The sequence below is a fragment of the Neomonachus schauinslandi genome, chromosome 1, assembly GCF_002201575.2.
Source record: "Neomonachus schauinslandi chromosome 1, ASM220157v2, whole genome shotgun sequence".
Classification (NCBI taxonomy): Eukaryota; Metazoa; Chordata; class Mammalia; order Carnivora; family Phocidae; genus Neomonachus; species Neomonachus schauinslandi.
The window spans coordinates 142,470,767-142,489,580 of record NC_058403.1 but is presented as its reverse complement, the minus strand read 5'-3'; the positions used below and the strand labels follow the sequence as shown (position 1 = coordinate 142,489,580).

Genomic DNA, 18,814 nt, shown 5'->3' with positions numbered 1-18,814 from the left:
AGTCTCCCACTATAACCCAGAGTCATCTTTCTTTGCCACGCTGTTTTGTTTGCTGCCTGGGATTTAAGGTCCCTTTACATTCCTTAAACCATTTAGTATATTCTGAGCAGCCACTACATTTAAAACCCTGAAGTCCCTGCTCCTCTTGGAAGAGGAGTTCTCCTGATTCTTCTAGGACTAAGTCATGTACTAATATCTTTGTGCTACTTTACCTCCCAACTGCAGTATTTCTAAACACCACATTGAGCTGAGATCCAGTTTCATGACTTTTTCAATGCACATGGAAAAGCTGACTTTCTTGGCAATTTGCAACGAAATTAACAACAACAAAAAAACTAGCTCTAGATTCAAACTAGTAACATTTTATCAGGCAATAGGAAGCTCCAAAAACAAAGGAGATCCTGAGATAAAAAAATTCACAGATACCGTTCTGTATATTTAGAAGCAGTATAACTTGTTTTTTTAATAAAAACTTTGGAATCCAATTTTTAGATCTAGCTTTGTTTCTTTCTCCTTCCTCATCTGCATAATGAAGACAACCCGGGACCAACCGCACTGGGGTTCTTATAAGGCTTGCAAGAGGTATTTGTCAAGCTCTTAAATATTTGTCAAGCTCTCTAAGGTAGAAAACACTCAAGAAATGTTTGTATTATTTTGTGATAAACCCTAACAAAAAATAATTCTTAATAATAACGTATTTCACAGATTTCCAACCAGAAAAAAAAAAAATCCTGATCTGGTGAAGAAGCATTAAAACGTCACCAGGTATGTGGTTTGATTGCAGTCTTGTTGGCCTCTTTTATATCACGTCCAATGATAATACTGCTTTTAGAGAATCCATTTTCCCCGTGACTATCTGAGCTGCAAGATTCTCTTTCTTGAAAAAGTGAAGCAATAGCACCTTGTCGGAAATAAGTTTAAGACAGCATAGACTTTAAGAGTTTGAAGTGAAATAGCAACTCTATGGTAGAAGGCTCATTTAGGGAAGTCAGGAGGTCGTCTGGCTATCCTGGGAAAATGGAGGCATGTGCTTTTTGGTTTTGGACGTCGTCCTCCCCAGGACATCACTCAGTTGAATGAAGCCTAATGAAGCTGGACCCAGTTACAATAAAGAAAATGACGAAAGTGAACCAGAGATACTGATATCTCATATACATTCACTGAATATGTTTCACGTATGTTCATTCAACATGCAAAGCAAGTATTGCAGAGCCATGGCTGTATGCTGGGACCCCCAGACAGTGAGATAAAGGCTTTCATAAGAAGCCCAACAAATTTTCTCTCTTGATTCTGTTATATCCCATATCCTTATCAGTTTTCTCCTGTTCTTGCCCCATCTCACACACGTACACACACACCAAGCCACCATATTTTACACACACACACTCACACTTCCTGACTCAGGAGTTCTAATATCTTATCAACATTTTCTGCATTTTAAAAAATTCTGGTGGCGAGAAGTCCCCATAGCTCAGTGGTTAGAGCACCGGTCTTGTAAAAATGTTGGTGGCATGATACAGAAAGAATCTCCTGGCACTCTGCTGCTCAAAGAGTGTTCCCCAGTTGTACACCCAAAACTAATGTAGCACTGTGTATCAACTATACTCAAATAAAAAAGTAAAAAACAAACAAACAAACAAAAACAAAATGTGTTCCCCAGACTAATAAGCTCAGCAGGGTACTTATTTGAAATGCAGAATCTCAGCCCTGTCCTAAATTCTTGAATCAGAATCTGCATTTTACAAAGTTCTCTAGTTGCTTCATTTACACAGTCGAATTTGAGAAGTGGGGCTTTAGCAAACATGGGCCAAGTTCCTTGGTCCTCTGCCATAAAGAGGATTCCCTCTCGCATAGAAAATTCATTGGGGACCTGTCTGCAAAGCCCTCGTAGAATTGTATTCCGTGCTAGCCGGTGAGAAAATGGTCCATTAGAATTTACGAAATCAACCGCAGCAGGAGTGCGAAACGAGATCGGACTCCTCATCCATCGTCTCAACAAAAAGCAAACAACTAAATTCAGGCAAAAAACAAGAAATCATCTTAATTAAACAACAGAAGGACAGTGAGCTCACTGGGCATACAGGATTGAATTTAGCTTCCAGAATACTGACAGGACTGTTTGACATTCTGGACAGACTTTGAGGATAATTTTTTCCAAAATAATGGACCATGTCTTTCCTCCTGTCCTTGTGATTGCTTTATTCCAATTACACATATGTCAAAACTAAGCCATTCCCTAACCTTTGCACCCCATTCCATTGTCTACCTTACATTATTTCCTTCCTACCTTTCTCCCCAACAAAAGTACCTTGCAAGTAATCCAGTCTGGTATGACAACCTCTTCTGGAATATTCCGGAGATCAAAACTCTGGCTGAAATGTTACAACAGAGGGACCACACTTCTCTTTAAATCATCCCATAATCTAACCCCAATAGATCTAGCTATAGATCTATTAGGATAAAGTCCAAACACTGGGATATTTACAAATTTACTCTTTATATTAAATCAAATGTGGCCTCCTGCTCGTCTACTTACTGGTTTTCATGCTGTTCTCTAAAGCAAAAGACAACAAAATGGCTTCTTCTTCTGTGGGATTGGTGACAGCTCTTAAACACTTGGTAAGCATTTCATCTGTTTCCCTAAATCACTTATTTTTCAGGTTGCACATCTCTGTTTCCTTTGATCGCTCTTCAAAAGACTTATATATCAGACTCTAAAGTTGGCCTGCCCAGCTTATAGCAGGCACCCACTAAATGCCAGGCCCCTTTTCTAAGTGTAAAGTGATCTATTCTCTGAAATCATTCTTGGTATTCCAGATTCTCCATGTTTCGCCAGACCCAGCCACCATACTTGGAATGTAATCTGTGTAGCAAAGATTACATTGGGACTCTCGCCGGCCCTTCCGATGAGTGCACTTGAAGACTATTATTGGTTGGTCAGTTGGTTCTGTTGTTTTGTTTTGATACTCTCTGCCAAATCACCCTCAATTCAAAATGACCTTAACTCACTTGTAAACCCCAGGGTCTTTATCACATGAATAGATGCCAAGCCAGCTTTGGATGAGCTACTGTTCTGCAATCGATCGCCTAGACCTATAGGCCTGACTTTCCATGAATCCATTAAGTTTCATATCACTGGTCATTCCAGGCAATTAAAACCCTGATTCTGTTTCTGCTGTAGTAGGCATTCCTTCCATTGTGCTTATCATCATTCATGTTCCTCCTTGGGATATAGATTCTTGCTACTTTTGTTGCTGTAGCTTTCGGAGGGCAACCAACATAATAGAGAGCCAAAATCATGCCAGACTTTGCCCAAGAAATGATCACATGTCTTACGAATGCCTATTTCTCCACCAACAGAGCTGCAGCCTGACCACTTAACTTGGGTTATGTTAGGCTCCCCCACCTGCCCTCATTCTTCTATTCTTTTTAGGGCTGCCTATCTGGATGACATCTTCTTATTCCATCTAGGGGCCCTTCATGCTCTCATAAAACCTGAAAGCAGAGATATAGTAAGGTATTTCAATATCTTCTCCAACAGGGAGACCAGCCCACTTTAGAAAAGCATGTTAATTATTCCCACTATCGATCTCCCTTTGGCCACTTGAAACACATCCTTACTTCTCCTCTGACCTTCCACGTGAACCATAGCTTGTCGCAGATCCTCCTGAGGATCTTCACCTCCTGCGATTATGCATACTGCCTCCCCTCACTTGTCTTTGCTAGAGCAGTGACACTCCAAATTTGCCATCTAACCTTCCAGTCACACTTTGAGGTTTAACACAGACCTGCTCTGAATGTAAAATTTCATCAGTTCTAAAACCACGGATGCCTCCACCCAGTGAGGAGGCACTTGGCCTTGTTCGGAAGCAACTATTATAAGCTATGAAAAGCACAGTATCATCCTGTATTAAAGGATCCTATTATTCCTCAGGGATGTGGTACAGGTAAATTTTTTTTGGTTGTTCTTCTCCTCTAATCTAGAAGGCTGAATTTCAGCTACATCCTGTGGTGGTTGTCATTCTCTAATTGTTACCATCCTTTTCCAGGTTGTGTGAGGAACATGATGAAAAATATAAAAATATTTGGCAGAACAAACTGTCTTGAGGTCACTGGTTCCCAACATTGGCTGCATATTAGAATATCTTGGGGAGTTTTTTTTTTTAAATCCTGATACCAGGCCTCAGACCAATTAAGTCTGAAACTGCAGGGCTAAGACCCAGTTAATGAGTAGTTTTTAAAGATTCTCAGTTGTTCCCAAAGTGCAGCCAAGGCAGAGAACCATGACTTCAGCTGGATGGGAAAAATAGGTATTCGGAATAGGATGGGACCTGAACAAGGAAGGAATGGAAGGAATTTTAATGCCTATATTTAGGATCGACTGTTCTTGACACTGGAACCAGCTATATCCTAATGAGGGAACACGAGGTATATTTTTTCAAAGTAAAAATATGAATTATGTCCTTGAAATGATGAAATGTTACAACAGAGAGACCCCACTCCTCTGTAAATCATTCCATAATCTAATCCCAAGAGATCTAGCTGTAGATCTACGAGGATAAGGTCTAAACACCGGGATATTTCAAAATTTATTCTTTACATTAAGTCAAAGTGGCCTTCCTGTACATCCACTTACTGGTTTTCATGCTGTTCTCTAAAGCCAAAGATCAACAAAATGGTTCCTTCTTAATGACTGTATAATGACGGCTGGTAAATTTGATATTCTGCATAATTAGCACCGTGCAGGAGTGATTTCAGGATCAGAAAACGTTTTACAAAAGCATGTCAGCCAGATGTCCAACTGGTGGGTTTAGTGTGAGTGAAAATGAAAGTCAATTTCATGGTGGTTAGCCAGCTCGCTGGTGTTTTTCCACTGGTGGGACACTGGGACACTTGTAAAGTAGCAAAAGGGTCTCCGTGGACCCTTTTGCCATCACTCATCCGCGTGCTGTTTGTGGAACATGAGGTGGTCACGGGGGTGAGGAGAGACTGCAGACATACCACCTTATCAGGCCAACTGTTTAACTGGTCACTCATATCCAGTGGCTGGGATTCGAGACAGATAGTGTCCTTACTGGATTCCACTCTGCCATGATTCACATCAAAATGAGGTTCCAGCGTGGAAATAGTCACAACAGGCAACCACATGTAGCCTCAGAGCATCTTTGTTTACTGTGCTGCTTAGGAAAAAAAAAATCTACAGAAGCGAGTTGCTTTGCCTGGAGACGCTACAAATACATTCTAAGCTTCACTCGACTGAGTCACGATGCCCTCCGGCACGTACGATCTTTATTATTTCCTTGGCCAGACACGGGTTGTATTCACAGATTCAGAACATGCTTTGTAACCTAGCCCATTCACAACCCAAGGCCCCTTCAGGCCTGAGTCATCACCTCAAATAACTGATTTCTCTTCCCAGGAATGAAACCAGGGACTTCCATCCATAATTTTCTTCCTCTTCTAACAACTCTTCGCAACCATATTTCCACGCTTACTTTTGTCTTCTGCATTTCGACCGGAAGGTCAATCTGGTTTGTTTCTCCTAAAACAAAAACGGCGAGCCAGCTATTTTGAGTAGCAACTGCACAGTTCAAAGGCAGCGCACCCAGAAGTCCCACAGCTGCCAAAGCACCACTTATTCTTCGCATTTCTTCCACGCAAGAGCTAAGAGTTTCCCCAAGAAGCCAGCTCCGAGATGCTGGGACAGAACCAACACAAAGTGGGATTGAAGAGAGAGTGGGCCACGCTCCTAGTTTGTCTCTGACTCAGAAACCAATACGAGTCAATACAGCGCGGCAAGGCATGTGATCAATACACAGAGTGGGTTTGCGGGATGGCGTGAGGCCACGTGATTCAGGTCACGATAGGTCCAGGGGGAACCAGCTGGCTGAGATGTTCTGCTAGCAAGTTAAACATAGACAGGAAACCGCGTGTCTGATACTGTAAAAAAAAAATCATTTGTCTTCCTGCCAGAGTTAGGCCTACAAACCAGAGAGGCTGTTTTCATTTAAAAGAAATTCTACAATGAGAGAGGAAGGAATGAAACTCTGTGGCTACTGGGAGCCCTTGTCTCCTCTCCACTCAGCCTCTCAGGTTTAAGGGCACGCTAACTGCAAAAGTCTGCACGTAGCTGGGACGTCGGCAATGAACGCACGCTGGGTGGCAGCTGACTTCAGAAGGTCTGTTTCTCTGTTTAACCACATGGGTTGAACTTGGAGTCAGAAGTGGTTGCTAGAGTCCTCGTGTCTAAGTTGACTACATATAATTGATGTTATTTACTGATAGTTCCATCCTGTTTAACAAAAAAAATTCTCATGTAACCTATAGATAGATATAGTAGGGAAGGAAGACAAGAAAATAAAAGGTGTGGGGGGGTGGAATGAAGATAACAAGAAGATAAATGTGGAATACAAGGCAAGCAGTGGTGTTGTCAGGAGCCACGTACTTGCTGGAAGCATGACTTAGTCGGTACCGAAGGGGGATGTACAAAAAACATGATCTACGTCACGGGTTGAAGTCTGTTTTTGTAAATGAAGTGTTATTGGAACACAGCTGCATCCAATTGTTTATACGCCGTCTCTGGCTGCTTCCACAGCAGAGCTGAGTAGCTGGGACAGGGAGAGGCTCTAGGGCCTGCAAAACCAAAAAAATATTTACTAACGGGTCCTTTAGCAAAGAAGTTTGCTGACCTCTACTCTATATGCTTCAAAGTGTCCTTAAGGTCAGAAACGAACAGGACCCCCTGAGGGAAACACTCTTTCTAAGGGGGACAGCTGAGAGAAATTTCTCCTGGCTTCCTCGCGGATAGAAAAATTCAATGCAAGCGTTTCCCCAACAGCATTCCTCACAGTGAACATTTCCCCCTGATTTCACTTCTTAAAGCTCCTTGCTCATCTGGCTAAATCCAATGTTAAGACATTTGAATCTAGGGGAGCAAGAGTAACTATTTACAGCCAAAGTTTATTGAAGACTTGCTCTGGGCCAGGTACTACTTCTAAGTCCCCTACATGAATAAGGTCACTTATCCTCACAAGAATCCTGTCCAAAGAAGCACGATTTCTATCCCTGTTTTTCAGAGGGGAAAACAGAGGTGAAGTGGTTCACTCAGGGTGAGTTTATAAGTGGCTTAGTGGGGATTTGCACTCAGATCATCTTACTGGGGGGGAACCATGAGCTTCTCAAAAGATGAGCATCCTGCTGGCCTTCCTTTACGTTATAAACATCATTTCTCACAAGCCCGTGAAGAATGTCAGCCTGAGGTTGCACGTCTTGCCAAGGATTTGCTGAACGGTGAGTCTGTACTTCAGCGACCAGTCCTGTGCCCACAGAACAGGCAGCCTCTGAGGCGAGGGGTGCAAACCGCCATGGGTGTAAGCCTCATGAAAAGCATACAGCCCCCCACCCGACCTGACTGTGGAAGGGTAAGGGCATTCCCTGAAGACGACACAAGATTCTCTGGTTCTCTGTGGGCAAAAGGTGAAGAACCAACTGTGAGATCTTGGGAAACTCATGTCACTCTCTGGAGACCCATTTCTTTATAAGTAAAATGAAAAGTGTAGATGAGCTTATTTCATGGGACTCACTTCAGCATAAAAAATTATGAGTCCAAAAAGTCAGGAAATAACAAGTGTTGGCAAGGAAGTAGAGAAAAGGAAACTTTTTTGCACCCTTGGTGGGAATGTACATCGGTGCAGCCGCCATGGAAATCAGTATGGAGGCTCCTCAAAAAATTAAAAATAGAAATACCATATGATCCAGCAATCCCACTTCAGAGTAAATAACCAAAGGAAATGAAAACAGGATCTCGAAGATCTATCTGCACTCCCATATTCACTGCCGCATTATCCACAATGGCTGAGATATAGAAACAACCTAAGTGTCCATTAATGGGTGACTGGATAAAAAAGATATGGAGTACACACACACACACACACACACACACACGCACACACACACACTGGAGTATTACTCAGCTATAGGAAAGAAGGGAATTCTGCCATTCACAACAACATGGATGGACCTTGAGGGCATTAGGCTAAGTAAAACAAGCCAGACACAGAAAGACAAATAGTGCATGGTACCACTTACATGTGGACTCTTAAAAAAAAAAAGTCAAACTCATAGAAAGTAGAAAAGTAGTTGGCAGAGGCTGGAGGGTGGGAGAAACAGAGAGAGGTTGATAAAAGGGTACGAACTTTCAGCTATAAGGTGAATAAGGTTAGAAGATCTAATGTAAAACACAGTGAGTATAGTTGATAATGGTCTTGTATAATTGAAATTTGCTAAAAGAGTAGAATTTAAATGTTCTCACACACACAAATAAATATGTGAGGTGATGGATGTTATTACCTAGATGACAGGAATCCCTTCATAATGTATGTGTATACTTTTTAAAAAAGATTTTATTTATTTACTTGACAGAGAGAGAAAGAGAGCACAAGCAGGGGGAGCTGGAGAGGGAGAAGCAGACTCCCCGCTGAGCAGGGAGCCCGATGCGGGGCTCGATCCCAGGACCCTGGGATCACGACCCGAGCCAAAGGCAGACGCTTAACCGACTGAGCCACCCAGACGCCCCCGTATGTGTATACTTTAAATATCTTACAATTGTATTTGCCTATTATACCTCAATAAAGCTGAAAAAAAATGCTAAAACATGATGTCAGAAAAATAATAGATTTCTAGAGGTGCCTGGGTGGCTCAGTCGGTTAAGTGTCCGACTCTTGATTTCAGCTCAGGTCATGATCTCAGGGTCGCAGGATCAGGCCCTGCGTGGGGGGGCTTGTTTGCTTGGGATTCTTTCTCTCTCTCTCTCTCCCTCTGTCCCTTCCCCCTCTCTAAAATAAATGAATGAATCTTAAATATATATAACTCCAGGACACAAGACAACATATCTGCAAGTGGTTAGTACAGGTGACCAATCTATCATAGATTCTCAACCAAGGGCAGTGATCATCCCTGTTGATGTTCTAATTATTCTATGAATTTCCAGAGCCTGGGCCTTGGACAAGGTGTCAGCTTGCTGGCTCTTCAGTTGAGGAAGGGGCTGGGTCTCTGCCTTGAAACCAGACTTTTCAAAGTTCAGGACTTGAGTTTAATGCTAATTCCCTTTCCTGCAGAGCCATGGTGCCTCTCGATTTCTGGAATGAGCAGTTCAGCTCCAAGTCAGGGGGAAAGGTGGAATGGCCAGGGGTCCAGTCATTGGGGGCTGGAAGCTCCTATAAGTTACCTTCTTGCTTTCCACGTACCCAGCTCCAGCAGATGATCAGAACAAACAACTAAGGAACAAACTGATTCAGGCAAACTCTTTTTTTTTTTTTAATATTTTTTAAAATTTATTTATTTGACAGAGAGATAGCACAAGTAGGCAGAGCAGTAGGCAGAGCGGCAGGCAGAGGGAAAGGGAGAAGCAGGCTCTCTGCTGGGCAGGGAGCCCGATGAGGGGCTCGATCCCAGGACCCTGGGATCATGACCTGAGCCGAAGGCAGCTGCTTAACCGAATAAGCCACCCAGGCGCCCCAGGCAAACTCTTTTTAATGTTACTCTATTACTTGGCCAGGGCTGCCCAGGGCTACCAAACAGCTCCTCAGTAGACCTAATTCAGAAAAACATCTTAAAAGCATCCCTAAATGTCTTCTTGCTTTGGGAAATTTAGGGGACAATCCCACAGACAAATTAACATAAATATTATCATGGAGGCCAAAGAAATGTTACCTAAAAGGTGCTTGATATCTACATGCATCTGCTAGCGTAAAGTCTGTGGGGTATATAAAAGAATGACCTTTACTATCACTGTTGAAAGTCACCCACATTTCACTGGGGAGTTCTGCTACGCGATACGTGAATGGACTGAGTACAGGATCTTCAGCTCATTTCTAAATGACCAGATTTTAGACCAAATGTGTTCCTCTTGGGCTGATTAGCTCGGCAAGTCACCAGCATGAACTTAACAAGACCCATCCCTGGTTCCATGCCTAGCTGGGTGAGTTCACACCAGTGCTTTTCACCCTTCGATGCGCAAAGAAATCACCAAGGACATTGTTACAGGGCAGATGATGGCGCGATAGGTCCAGGAGGCTGCGTACATCTTACAAGCTCCCTGGTAAGGCCACCACGGCTGGTGAGCCAAGACTTTGGGTATGAAAGGTTTTCAGCATTCAGAAGACTTGTGCTCCTCGGCAGTGTTCCCCTTCCCCAGGGAGGAAGGAGTAAGACAGAAGGCACCTACTGTGTGCTGGCTACTGAGCCGGGCTCTCCCAGCATCACCTTCTTTACCCCCCACGGCCAACCCCGGGGGCCATAGGTCCCACTATCAGCCCTAGGGGGTCGACAGTGGCACGGCCATTCAGTGAGAAGGGCGCGGGGCCCGAAGCAAGGTTTCTGCTGAAAAAAAGAGTGAATCTCTTTAGCAAGGACAGCGTGATTGCCCTCATCACTGATCTGAGAGGCACTTGTGAGTCTTTCCAGTTTTATTTAGCTGCCTCTTGCTGTGATTCTGAGTCAAAACAGGAACAAGGTGCCTCATTTGACATATCATCCGGTGAGGTCAGGGATGTGGTTAGCTGTGATTAGAAATCCTAGACTCGACATTCTCCCCTCACCTCTGTGAAGGCGTGTGGAGGATGAGGCACAGATACCCGGCAGGGTCTGAATGCTCTGCTGGCACGCCAGGGTCGAAACTCAGCTATACGACCTCAGCGCCGCATGGTCCTGTCCACGGCTCACGCAAAAGTCCCAGACCCTGTACAAAGAGCCCACAGAATACTAGCAGCCAACGGCGACTCCTCACGCTGGACTGGGCACGGATGCAAATGCTCTGCATGCATCCATCTATTCAATCCTGACAATGTCACGACACCCTCACCGCCCCCCCCCCCCCGCCCATTTCCATTTCACACACGAGAGGACGGAAGCATGGAGACACCGGGTAACTGGCCCAAGGTGGCAAAGTAGCAGGTCAGGCCTTTAGTGCAGGGAAAGCCATCTCGGGCTCTCATTCTTGACCAGTTACACGACACTATTTCTCTCTTTCCCAAAACAGCAAAAGTCATCTTGCTCAGGGCTCCGCAAATGAAGGGTCTTTACTGCCCTTGGAAACCGTTGATGGAATGAATAAAACTGAGTGGTTTTGTTTGATTCTTAAAGGTTCAGTGGGAGATCAATAACCACAGAATGTCTTTGCAAAGTGGATATGTCATCTGCAAGTAAAGAGAGCAGCTGTTGGCTCCGGGGTCCCTCTTCCCGCATGCTATGCTCCGGCTTGGAGCCTGGCAGGTCTCCTCTAACGAAAAGTTGTCACTAGGCCATCAATAAGGACTAACACAAATAGCCGCTCTTCTAGCTGGAATCTGAGGTCTGGGTGAGTCCAGGGGGCAGACCCTAACGCCCCGGAATTCTACACAACACCTTTTGGCAAGAGAGAGGATCCATTCTCTCTGAATGTCAGCTATCACGAATAATAGCACTGAAAATAAAGATGTGCATTTAAAAAGAAAATCTTGTGGCTCATCTTTTTCCCTTAATTTTTTTTTTAAATTACTTATTTTAGAGAGAGATTGAAATCATGGGAGGTAGGGGCAGAGGGGGAGGAAGAGAGAGAATCTCAAGCAGACTCCCCCACTGAGCACGGAGCCCAAGGCGGGGCTCCATCCCACGACCCTGAGATCATGACTTGAGCCGAAATCAAGAGTCGGACACTTAATGGATGCTTAATGCCACCCAGGCGCCCTTTCCCTCAAATTTTTAAGAAAAATGGAAGACGTAAGTAATTATCATTCGCTGTGCTTGCAGATCAGAAATCTGGCAACAAGAACAGAGTACTGTACTAATAAAAATACAGCATGAAACACTTTAGAGTGTTTGTATTTGACTCACAGTGGAGAAATAAAAATTGTTTCAAGAGATTTCATTCCTCAGTGTAAGGGACAGATGGTGGCAATGAGAGGGGAAGTGGGTCCCCAAATGGGGTGTTTTAGGTGGGGGAATTATCCCACTGCAGAAAAGGGAGATGTCTAAAAAGCAAACATTGGAGCATTTTAGGAGACCCTGAAGTCATCCCGCAACCGAGGCATCACCTGCGCTGGATTTCCTGAGCTGTACAATGAGAAACGGCCTTTATGCTGATTATCCCGCCTCATAGGGAAAGAAACAGTCTGATAATGAATAAGAGGGAAAATATAGACATGGGCCCATGATTATCACCTGAGTTGAAATACACTGAAAACTGAAGTCATGCATATCTTAAGAGCTTATAGTAATTGTATATATCTATATCTATATCTATATATCTATATATCTATCTCCAACTTACAGGCCATTTATTAACTTTTGTCCCTTTAGACAAAATAACCTCTTCCATTGTGGATAAGCCAGTACGCAAAAGGAGAGAAAAGTTTCATGGATGGTAATAAACTTGTTTGGATATTCTGCTATTAGAGATTAATTCCTTTGGCTTAAACTGGAGTTCTTTGAAAAGGTGAACTACTTGGGGAAAGTTAACAGTTAAGTCAGGATATCAGGTGTTACCATGCTTTAGCGTGATTTAATATAGTTACATCTTCCCTCCTAACTCGAATTACATAAGAAAAATGCAAGAAATGGAGTATATAGGATGAGTGATTTTAGAAAGTGTTGTGCTGACAAGACGAACATGTCTGACTTTGGATACTGAGAAGTTAGCATTGGTAAGGGGTTGGACAAGAAGAGCAGGGAAATGGCAGTAGGTGAAGGACACAAAGAGAGAAAAAGGTGGGTCAGCAGTGGGGGCGGGCACCAAACACAAAGCATGAGACATCATTTTCCATAGTTGGGATATACATAGTAGCAGGGATAGTGTGTTAAGCCCAGAGCTTATGTTCTAAACAAATCTTTTATTGAATCAGACCTATTTTTGGGCTAAAATAATCTTTCCCCACTCTGAATTTACATTCCTAAAACCAAGAGAATATTATTTTCACTATCAGACTGGCAAAATTAAAAGGCTTATGATATCCAGTGTCAAAGAAGGGACATGGAAATCTGTATACTCAGGTATCTTTGTGGGGAGGAGAATAGTTTAGTAGTGGTTATCCAGATTTAAAATGTGTATAACTTCTGATCCAAAATTTCATTTCTAGAAATGAAATTCAAGTCTTATTTTGCAGAAATATTAGCACAAATGTATAAGACACTTTTACAAAGATATTCAATGTAGGAAAAATGGAGACACCTTAATAATCTACCAACAGGGGAATGGTTAAATCAGTCATAGAAGATAATCCATATTATGGAATTTCTAGACAATAATTAAGAGGCATGTAGTATACCCATATGTATTGTCTTGTTTAAAAGGAGGAGTAAAAGTGGTTGGGTGAAAAAATATTATCAAATAATATTTACTGTATAATCAACTATTTGCACTGAGAGGTGGATGGATGGACAGATGGACAGACAGATGGACGGATAGATGGATAGATGGATGGGCAGATGACTGGATAGATGGATGGATGGATGGATGGATACATGGATTGAAGAAGGGAAGAAGGGAGAAAGGGAGGAAATAGGGAAAGAGAGGAGGTAAGTAGGGATAATATAAATGAATAATAGAGAGAAGTATGCATCCAACAAACTATCCACACTGATTATCTGTTGGGTCAGGAGTGAGGGGATGAGGCTCATGTACTTCCATTTAAAAATATTTACATGTTGGACTGTTTGAATTTTTGGTAAGGAACATACACTATTTTGTAGTTGAAAATCACTGAATAATGTTTTAAACTGAAGGAGCAGTGTGTGCCCTCCTTTCAAGCTGAGCGAATCCTGAACTTCAAAGATGGAGGCTAGCATCTAACCTCGCCTTTCACTGCCTCCATGGGTAAACCCTGGCTCGTTACTTGCCCTCTGAATTTCAGTTCTTCTCTCAGATGGGAGTATTAACAAGTACTCTTCAGACAAATCCTAAGAACATGTACACAAAACCACCTGAGTTCATTCCAAATAAGTCTCCCTCCAGTATCCAACAGCCTCCTCCAATCTCCAGACCGGCATTTCTCAAATTTGAGCAGCATCAGAATCCCCTGGAGGGCTTGCTCAAACACAGACGGCGGGGCCCGCACCCAGAGTTTCTACTTCCACAGGCTGGGGTGGGGCCCCAGATTCTGCATTGCTGGAAATTTCTCAGGTGATGCTGCTGCTGCCACTCTAGGGACTGCGTGAAGAACCACCACTGTCGGTTGAAGGCAAATAATAACGTGGGTCCTATAAGCCAGATTGGCTATGGGCCAGAATGAACCCTATCACTCCTGAAGCACCTCGTCCCGCCTGGTGACTGGGTTCCTAATCCACAGAGTGTAAGCTCCCTCTCCAGTCCCAGAAGATGGAGTCTGAGACCTCGGACCAGGGACACAGAGATGGACACAGAGGAAGCTGGGTTCCTGACCCTCGAGGGAAGAAAACTCACCTTCGGAAAAGATGATATAGTCATTGCACTCGTCGGAGCTACAGGAACACATAAAGAAAGTCTCGCCCAACACCTTTTTTTCCTTCATAATACACTTTGGAGAAGTAGCATCTTCGAGAACGATTCCATGGTAGGTGTCCTTGGGGTCATGGCAAAGCGTCTCTAGTGTTATGTTCTCATCATTCTTTCTCCTAGGGTCCAGAAGTTCATGGCAGGGGAGAGAAGAGAAAAAAGAGAATGGATGAATATGGCCCCCTGGACAGAAAAGCAATCTGGACCATATTTCCTTCCCAAAGCTTTTTGAACAATGGCAGCTGGTTCCTGTTCTCCCACGTTAACAGATTGTCCTCTAGTCTCCTGTGATTTTTCTACTCATTTCGCTTTTTCCATTGCGTTTTGAGTGTAAACATGAAGGCTTTCCCTGGGGGCTGTCCAGCTGGAGAACCTTACGCTTTAGGTCTTAATTAAACCAAGAGAGAGGAAGGCATGGTAAACCGAAGACTGCGAGGTCCTCAGGGTTAAACCTTCCATCCTGAACACCCTGCCAGGCTCACACCGCATCCCCGGTGTTATCTCACAGGAACAGGGTCACATCTAGATCAACTGTGCTCCAAGAGCATTCCTGGGAATGCTGTGGCCGTTCCCCGAGTCTGTTTGCTGGGCCCCAGAGGGCTCCGTGTGAGGGCGTATCCCATGTCGGCAGCAGGCTGTGCTGAAGGCACGGAACACACTTCCTAGATGAAGCATTGGCAGTTTCCCCGCCTCACAGAAAGGAACGGAAGGGGAAAAAATGAAAACACATGGGAAAGAACTGCAAGGTGTTCTTCATTTATAGTTTGGTGAAATATTTTACACTGTCATGAACCAATTACGTCTACATGTAGCATCCCTTCACTTCACGTGTCTGAAGCCTAACCCAGCTAAGGGCTCCAAGAAGCTCTCCCGTGGCATTTTACTGAGGCCCTAGAAAGTGCTCAGTGGGCTCTATGTGTACAGTACATTTAAAAATGACATGATTAATGCCCACTATTATAATTGCAAAAGCCAAAATAAAACTCTGGCATCCTTGGAAAAGTGTATCATTCTCTGCCTCTTTCAATCTGCTTCTCTCACAAACGTGCCATCTTGGATGGTTCTTTCCAACACCAAGGTTGGGCTGACCTCTTTCCTCCCATCTCTGACCATTTCAGATGCAAAATACCTGTTGTCTTGAATAGTCCTCTCTCCATCTGGAGGGGGAGTCTAGGGAAGGGCTAATCTGGCCTGAATGGTGGTCAGTTTTGCGAACATAATCTTCCCTGGGAAGGATTCTGAGTGCCGTTAGTTGAGGGTCCATATGTGCCTGCATGCCTGTTCACACTCACCAGCTGCTCTCCCCCCACCCCCCACAAGCTCACTGCTTGCAGCAAACAAAATGGCAGGCAGGTTGGAGGCAAGAAGCAGCGAAAATACAGCCTTCGCCTGGAAAACAGGCAGGGCCATATCCACAGTGAAAGAGTAATTTTGATGGCACCACCACTAGGGACACGAAAGGATGATATGTCAACAACGGGATAAGAAGAGCAGAAGTGAGGGCGCAGATGGAACAGTCCAACCACGAATGGAGTCAATGTGGCTGAGTTCCATGCAACCCAGAGCTGACTCCAGCAGAGCCATGCGTGCCCTTGTGAAGGAGTTCAAGGGTTCTGGTTCTGGAACTAACACTCAAGTGGGCACAAAAGGAGCAAGCCCTTGCTAAGCAGGTCTCTACTGGTAAAGGAAGCGCCACAGTTGGAATTCTTATTCTAGCGTGGCTAGCAGGGAAGGCGTGATCACACAACAAACTATGTATGTTTAAAAATCCATTTATCCTTAACCCCTTCCCTTCCTGGGAAGTCTTGGCAAAAATGGCAGCCATGAAACAAGAGCACCTTCCTCCCTGTCCCCACAGTGGTGTGTGTGTGTGCGTGTGCGCGTGTGCGCGCACACGCACACGCCCAACAAGGGTTGTTTTCTGGTCTGGGTAACAAAATGAAGGCACGCTGAGTCTTCGGTGCCCCCAGGTAAAAGCATGATGTCTCTTCCTTGGGAAGCTTCTAGAGGCCAAGGAATGGAATGAAGAAGGAACTGAGTCCTGATGTAAAGCTACTCTATAACTATTGGGCAGCTCTTCCAGAGCCTCTTGCCTTCCACACCCTTACAGCTTAGAGGACTAAAATTGCAGAGAGGAAATTCAGTTAGAATACTTGAGCCTGGGGAAAGTCCTTAACTTCTTTCTCCACTCACTCCTCTAATAGTGCTCCCTGGCAGGCAGAGCTGACTTTGCAAAATATCTTTGGATACAGTTGAGCATAAGAAGGGAAAATACAATGAACCAAATACAGACTTATCCTTTGTCCTGAAACATTTGCCCTGAGCCATTGAAGAGGTCTGTCACTATCCACTCACAAAAGAACCACGATAATAAAATTAATTTTGGTTCCACAAGATTTTTATCCTTGGAAAGAACTTACACGTTTGACATGTATGGGTGCATAACTGCCATCAGTTAAATGAACAAACAAATCAGCGAATGAATGAAAAGAAAGCTAAGACTCATAAAGGCACTGCAATGTATTACCAGGGTAGAGCATTTCAGTTTCCACATCTGGCTGTTAGTTTGGGTTCCCTGGAAACAGACCTTAAGGCTGTGAGATTTCTGTGCAGAGAGTTTTTGGAGAGGCACCAGTAAGGGAAGCAGCACCCAGCACACAGTGGGGGTGGAGCCACGATGCAGATCGCAGCAACCGACTCACTGATCCCTTGGAAGCCGTGAAGCTAAGATGGCCGGTCAGAGCCATCCCGAAGGAGGCCAAGTGGCCAGGCATTTTGGACACTGGCATCAACCAGTCATGGGATGCTGGCTGCCTATGGAGAGGAGCAAACTTGAGGAGGAGCCAAATGAGGGAAGAAGCTCCAGTCCGTGGGGGTGGGGGTGGGGGTAGTCCCCTGGAGGGACTTGGGGTGATCCTTCGGCAGCTAGTGCTGCCAGTTGTTGAGGGGGGAGTGCCTCAGTGCTGAGGGGGATCAGCGAGGTGTACCAGAGCACCTCTCACTTCCCTTTCTCCTTCCTGACATTCCACTCCACAGGAGTATTTGTCTCTGCCGAGACAGGTAAAAACAACATTCACTGCATCAACTCTTTACGGTGGGAACAGTGAGGAGACAGGGAGGTTTCCTCTTCCCTACATGCTCACATTTCCTGAGACAGCGAGTAACATAATGCTTCATTCCAGAGACTGGAGTCCTAGAGAGACTTGATTCCCATTCAATCGCTGGGGTTTGTACGGTGGGTCAAGAAAAAACGTCTTTATTAGATGAGCCTTTTTGGGGTAGCAGAAGTAAGCTCTCCTGCCACAGTGCATATACAAGTGAAGATGATCAGCAGAGAACAGAAGCAAAGAAGGAAGCGCTGAGGTCACCCAATCTGGTGTCTCAGTCTTTCCTGCACTAGACTTGATGGGTGGTCCCCCAGCATCTCCTGAACTTTGACTCCTCAGAGGAGGAAGCCTGTTTTGCTGTTGGGAAACCACGTTTGTGAAAATGTTTAAACTTATACTGAAGTCTGTCCCCTGGTAAATTTTATGGATCCTCTTTCTGCCCTTCAGGATTACACAGAACAAGTTTCTTATATTTTCCACTTGAGAGACCGTCCAGTATCTCTCAACAGAACTCATCCATGTCTTCTCTCTACTGGACTTGCTGTGTCTGATTCCATCAGCCTTTCCTCACATCGCCAACTTCCTAAGCCCGCAATCATACTGGCCCCTTTGCCTCTGGACACGATCTTTGTCAAAATCCCTTTTGCAAAGGCATTGCTCAGAACTGGACCTGAATGAAGTTGGCAGGTACAACAAGGTATCACGACAGCTCTCTGCTGTTAACATTCTTTTAGTGCTTGCCAAACTAGTTCATCTGCAGTATGTATGGAAATTTGCAAGTTTCCAGATCCATCATCAAGTCTAACTATATGTAGTCAAAAGACTTATTCCCCCAACGAGGAGCGGGGAGATATTTGGGTTTATATTCTCATTTGCCAACTGGCCAGGAGACACATAGGTTACTTAAAAAAAAAAATTGGCTGATAAATTCAAAACATCAGAATAAGTCTATAAATGTAATATTTCATTGATGAATTTATACATTTTTATAAAAGGGGGGCTCTTTTAATCTCTATTTTCCTTTTATCTCTTGCTCATACTCCCAATGTGTAACTATGAAGGAATCAAAGGATTTGTGAGCACCATGTATGTGTGTGTGTGTGTGTGTGTGTGTGTGTGTGTGTTAAGGTGGGGGGAAGGAGAGGGAGAGGGACAGGGAGGGAGGGAGGGGGAGAGAGAGAATATGGAGGGAATATGGAGG

At 44.2% G+C, this 18,814-nt stretch overlaps 1 protein-coding gene across 2 annotated transcripts in view; it reads right to left on the bottom strand.

Annotated features, from left to right (window-relative positions):
- The window catches only part of TGFBR2 (transforming growth factor beta receptor 2), a 94,712-nt gene that overhangs the window by 34,027 nt on the left and 41,871 nt on the right, over positions 1–18,814 (bottom strand). For both annotated transcript variants that reach the window (XM_044920614.1, XM_021678929.2), the window contains one exon: positions 14,435–14,625. In XM_044920614.1, coding sequence (XP_044776549.1) covers positions 14,435–14,625 — 191 coding nt within the window. The remainder of the gene's footprint in view (positions 1–14,434; positions 14,626–18,814) is intronic.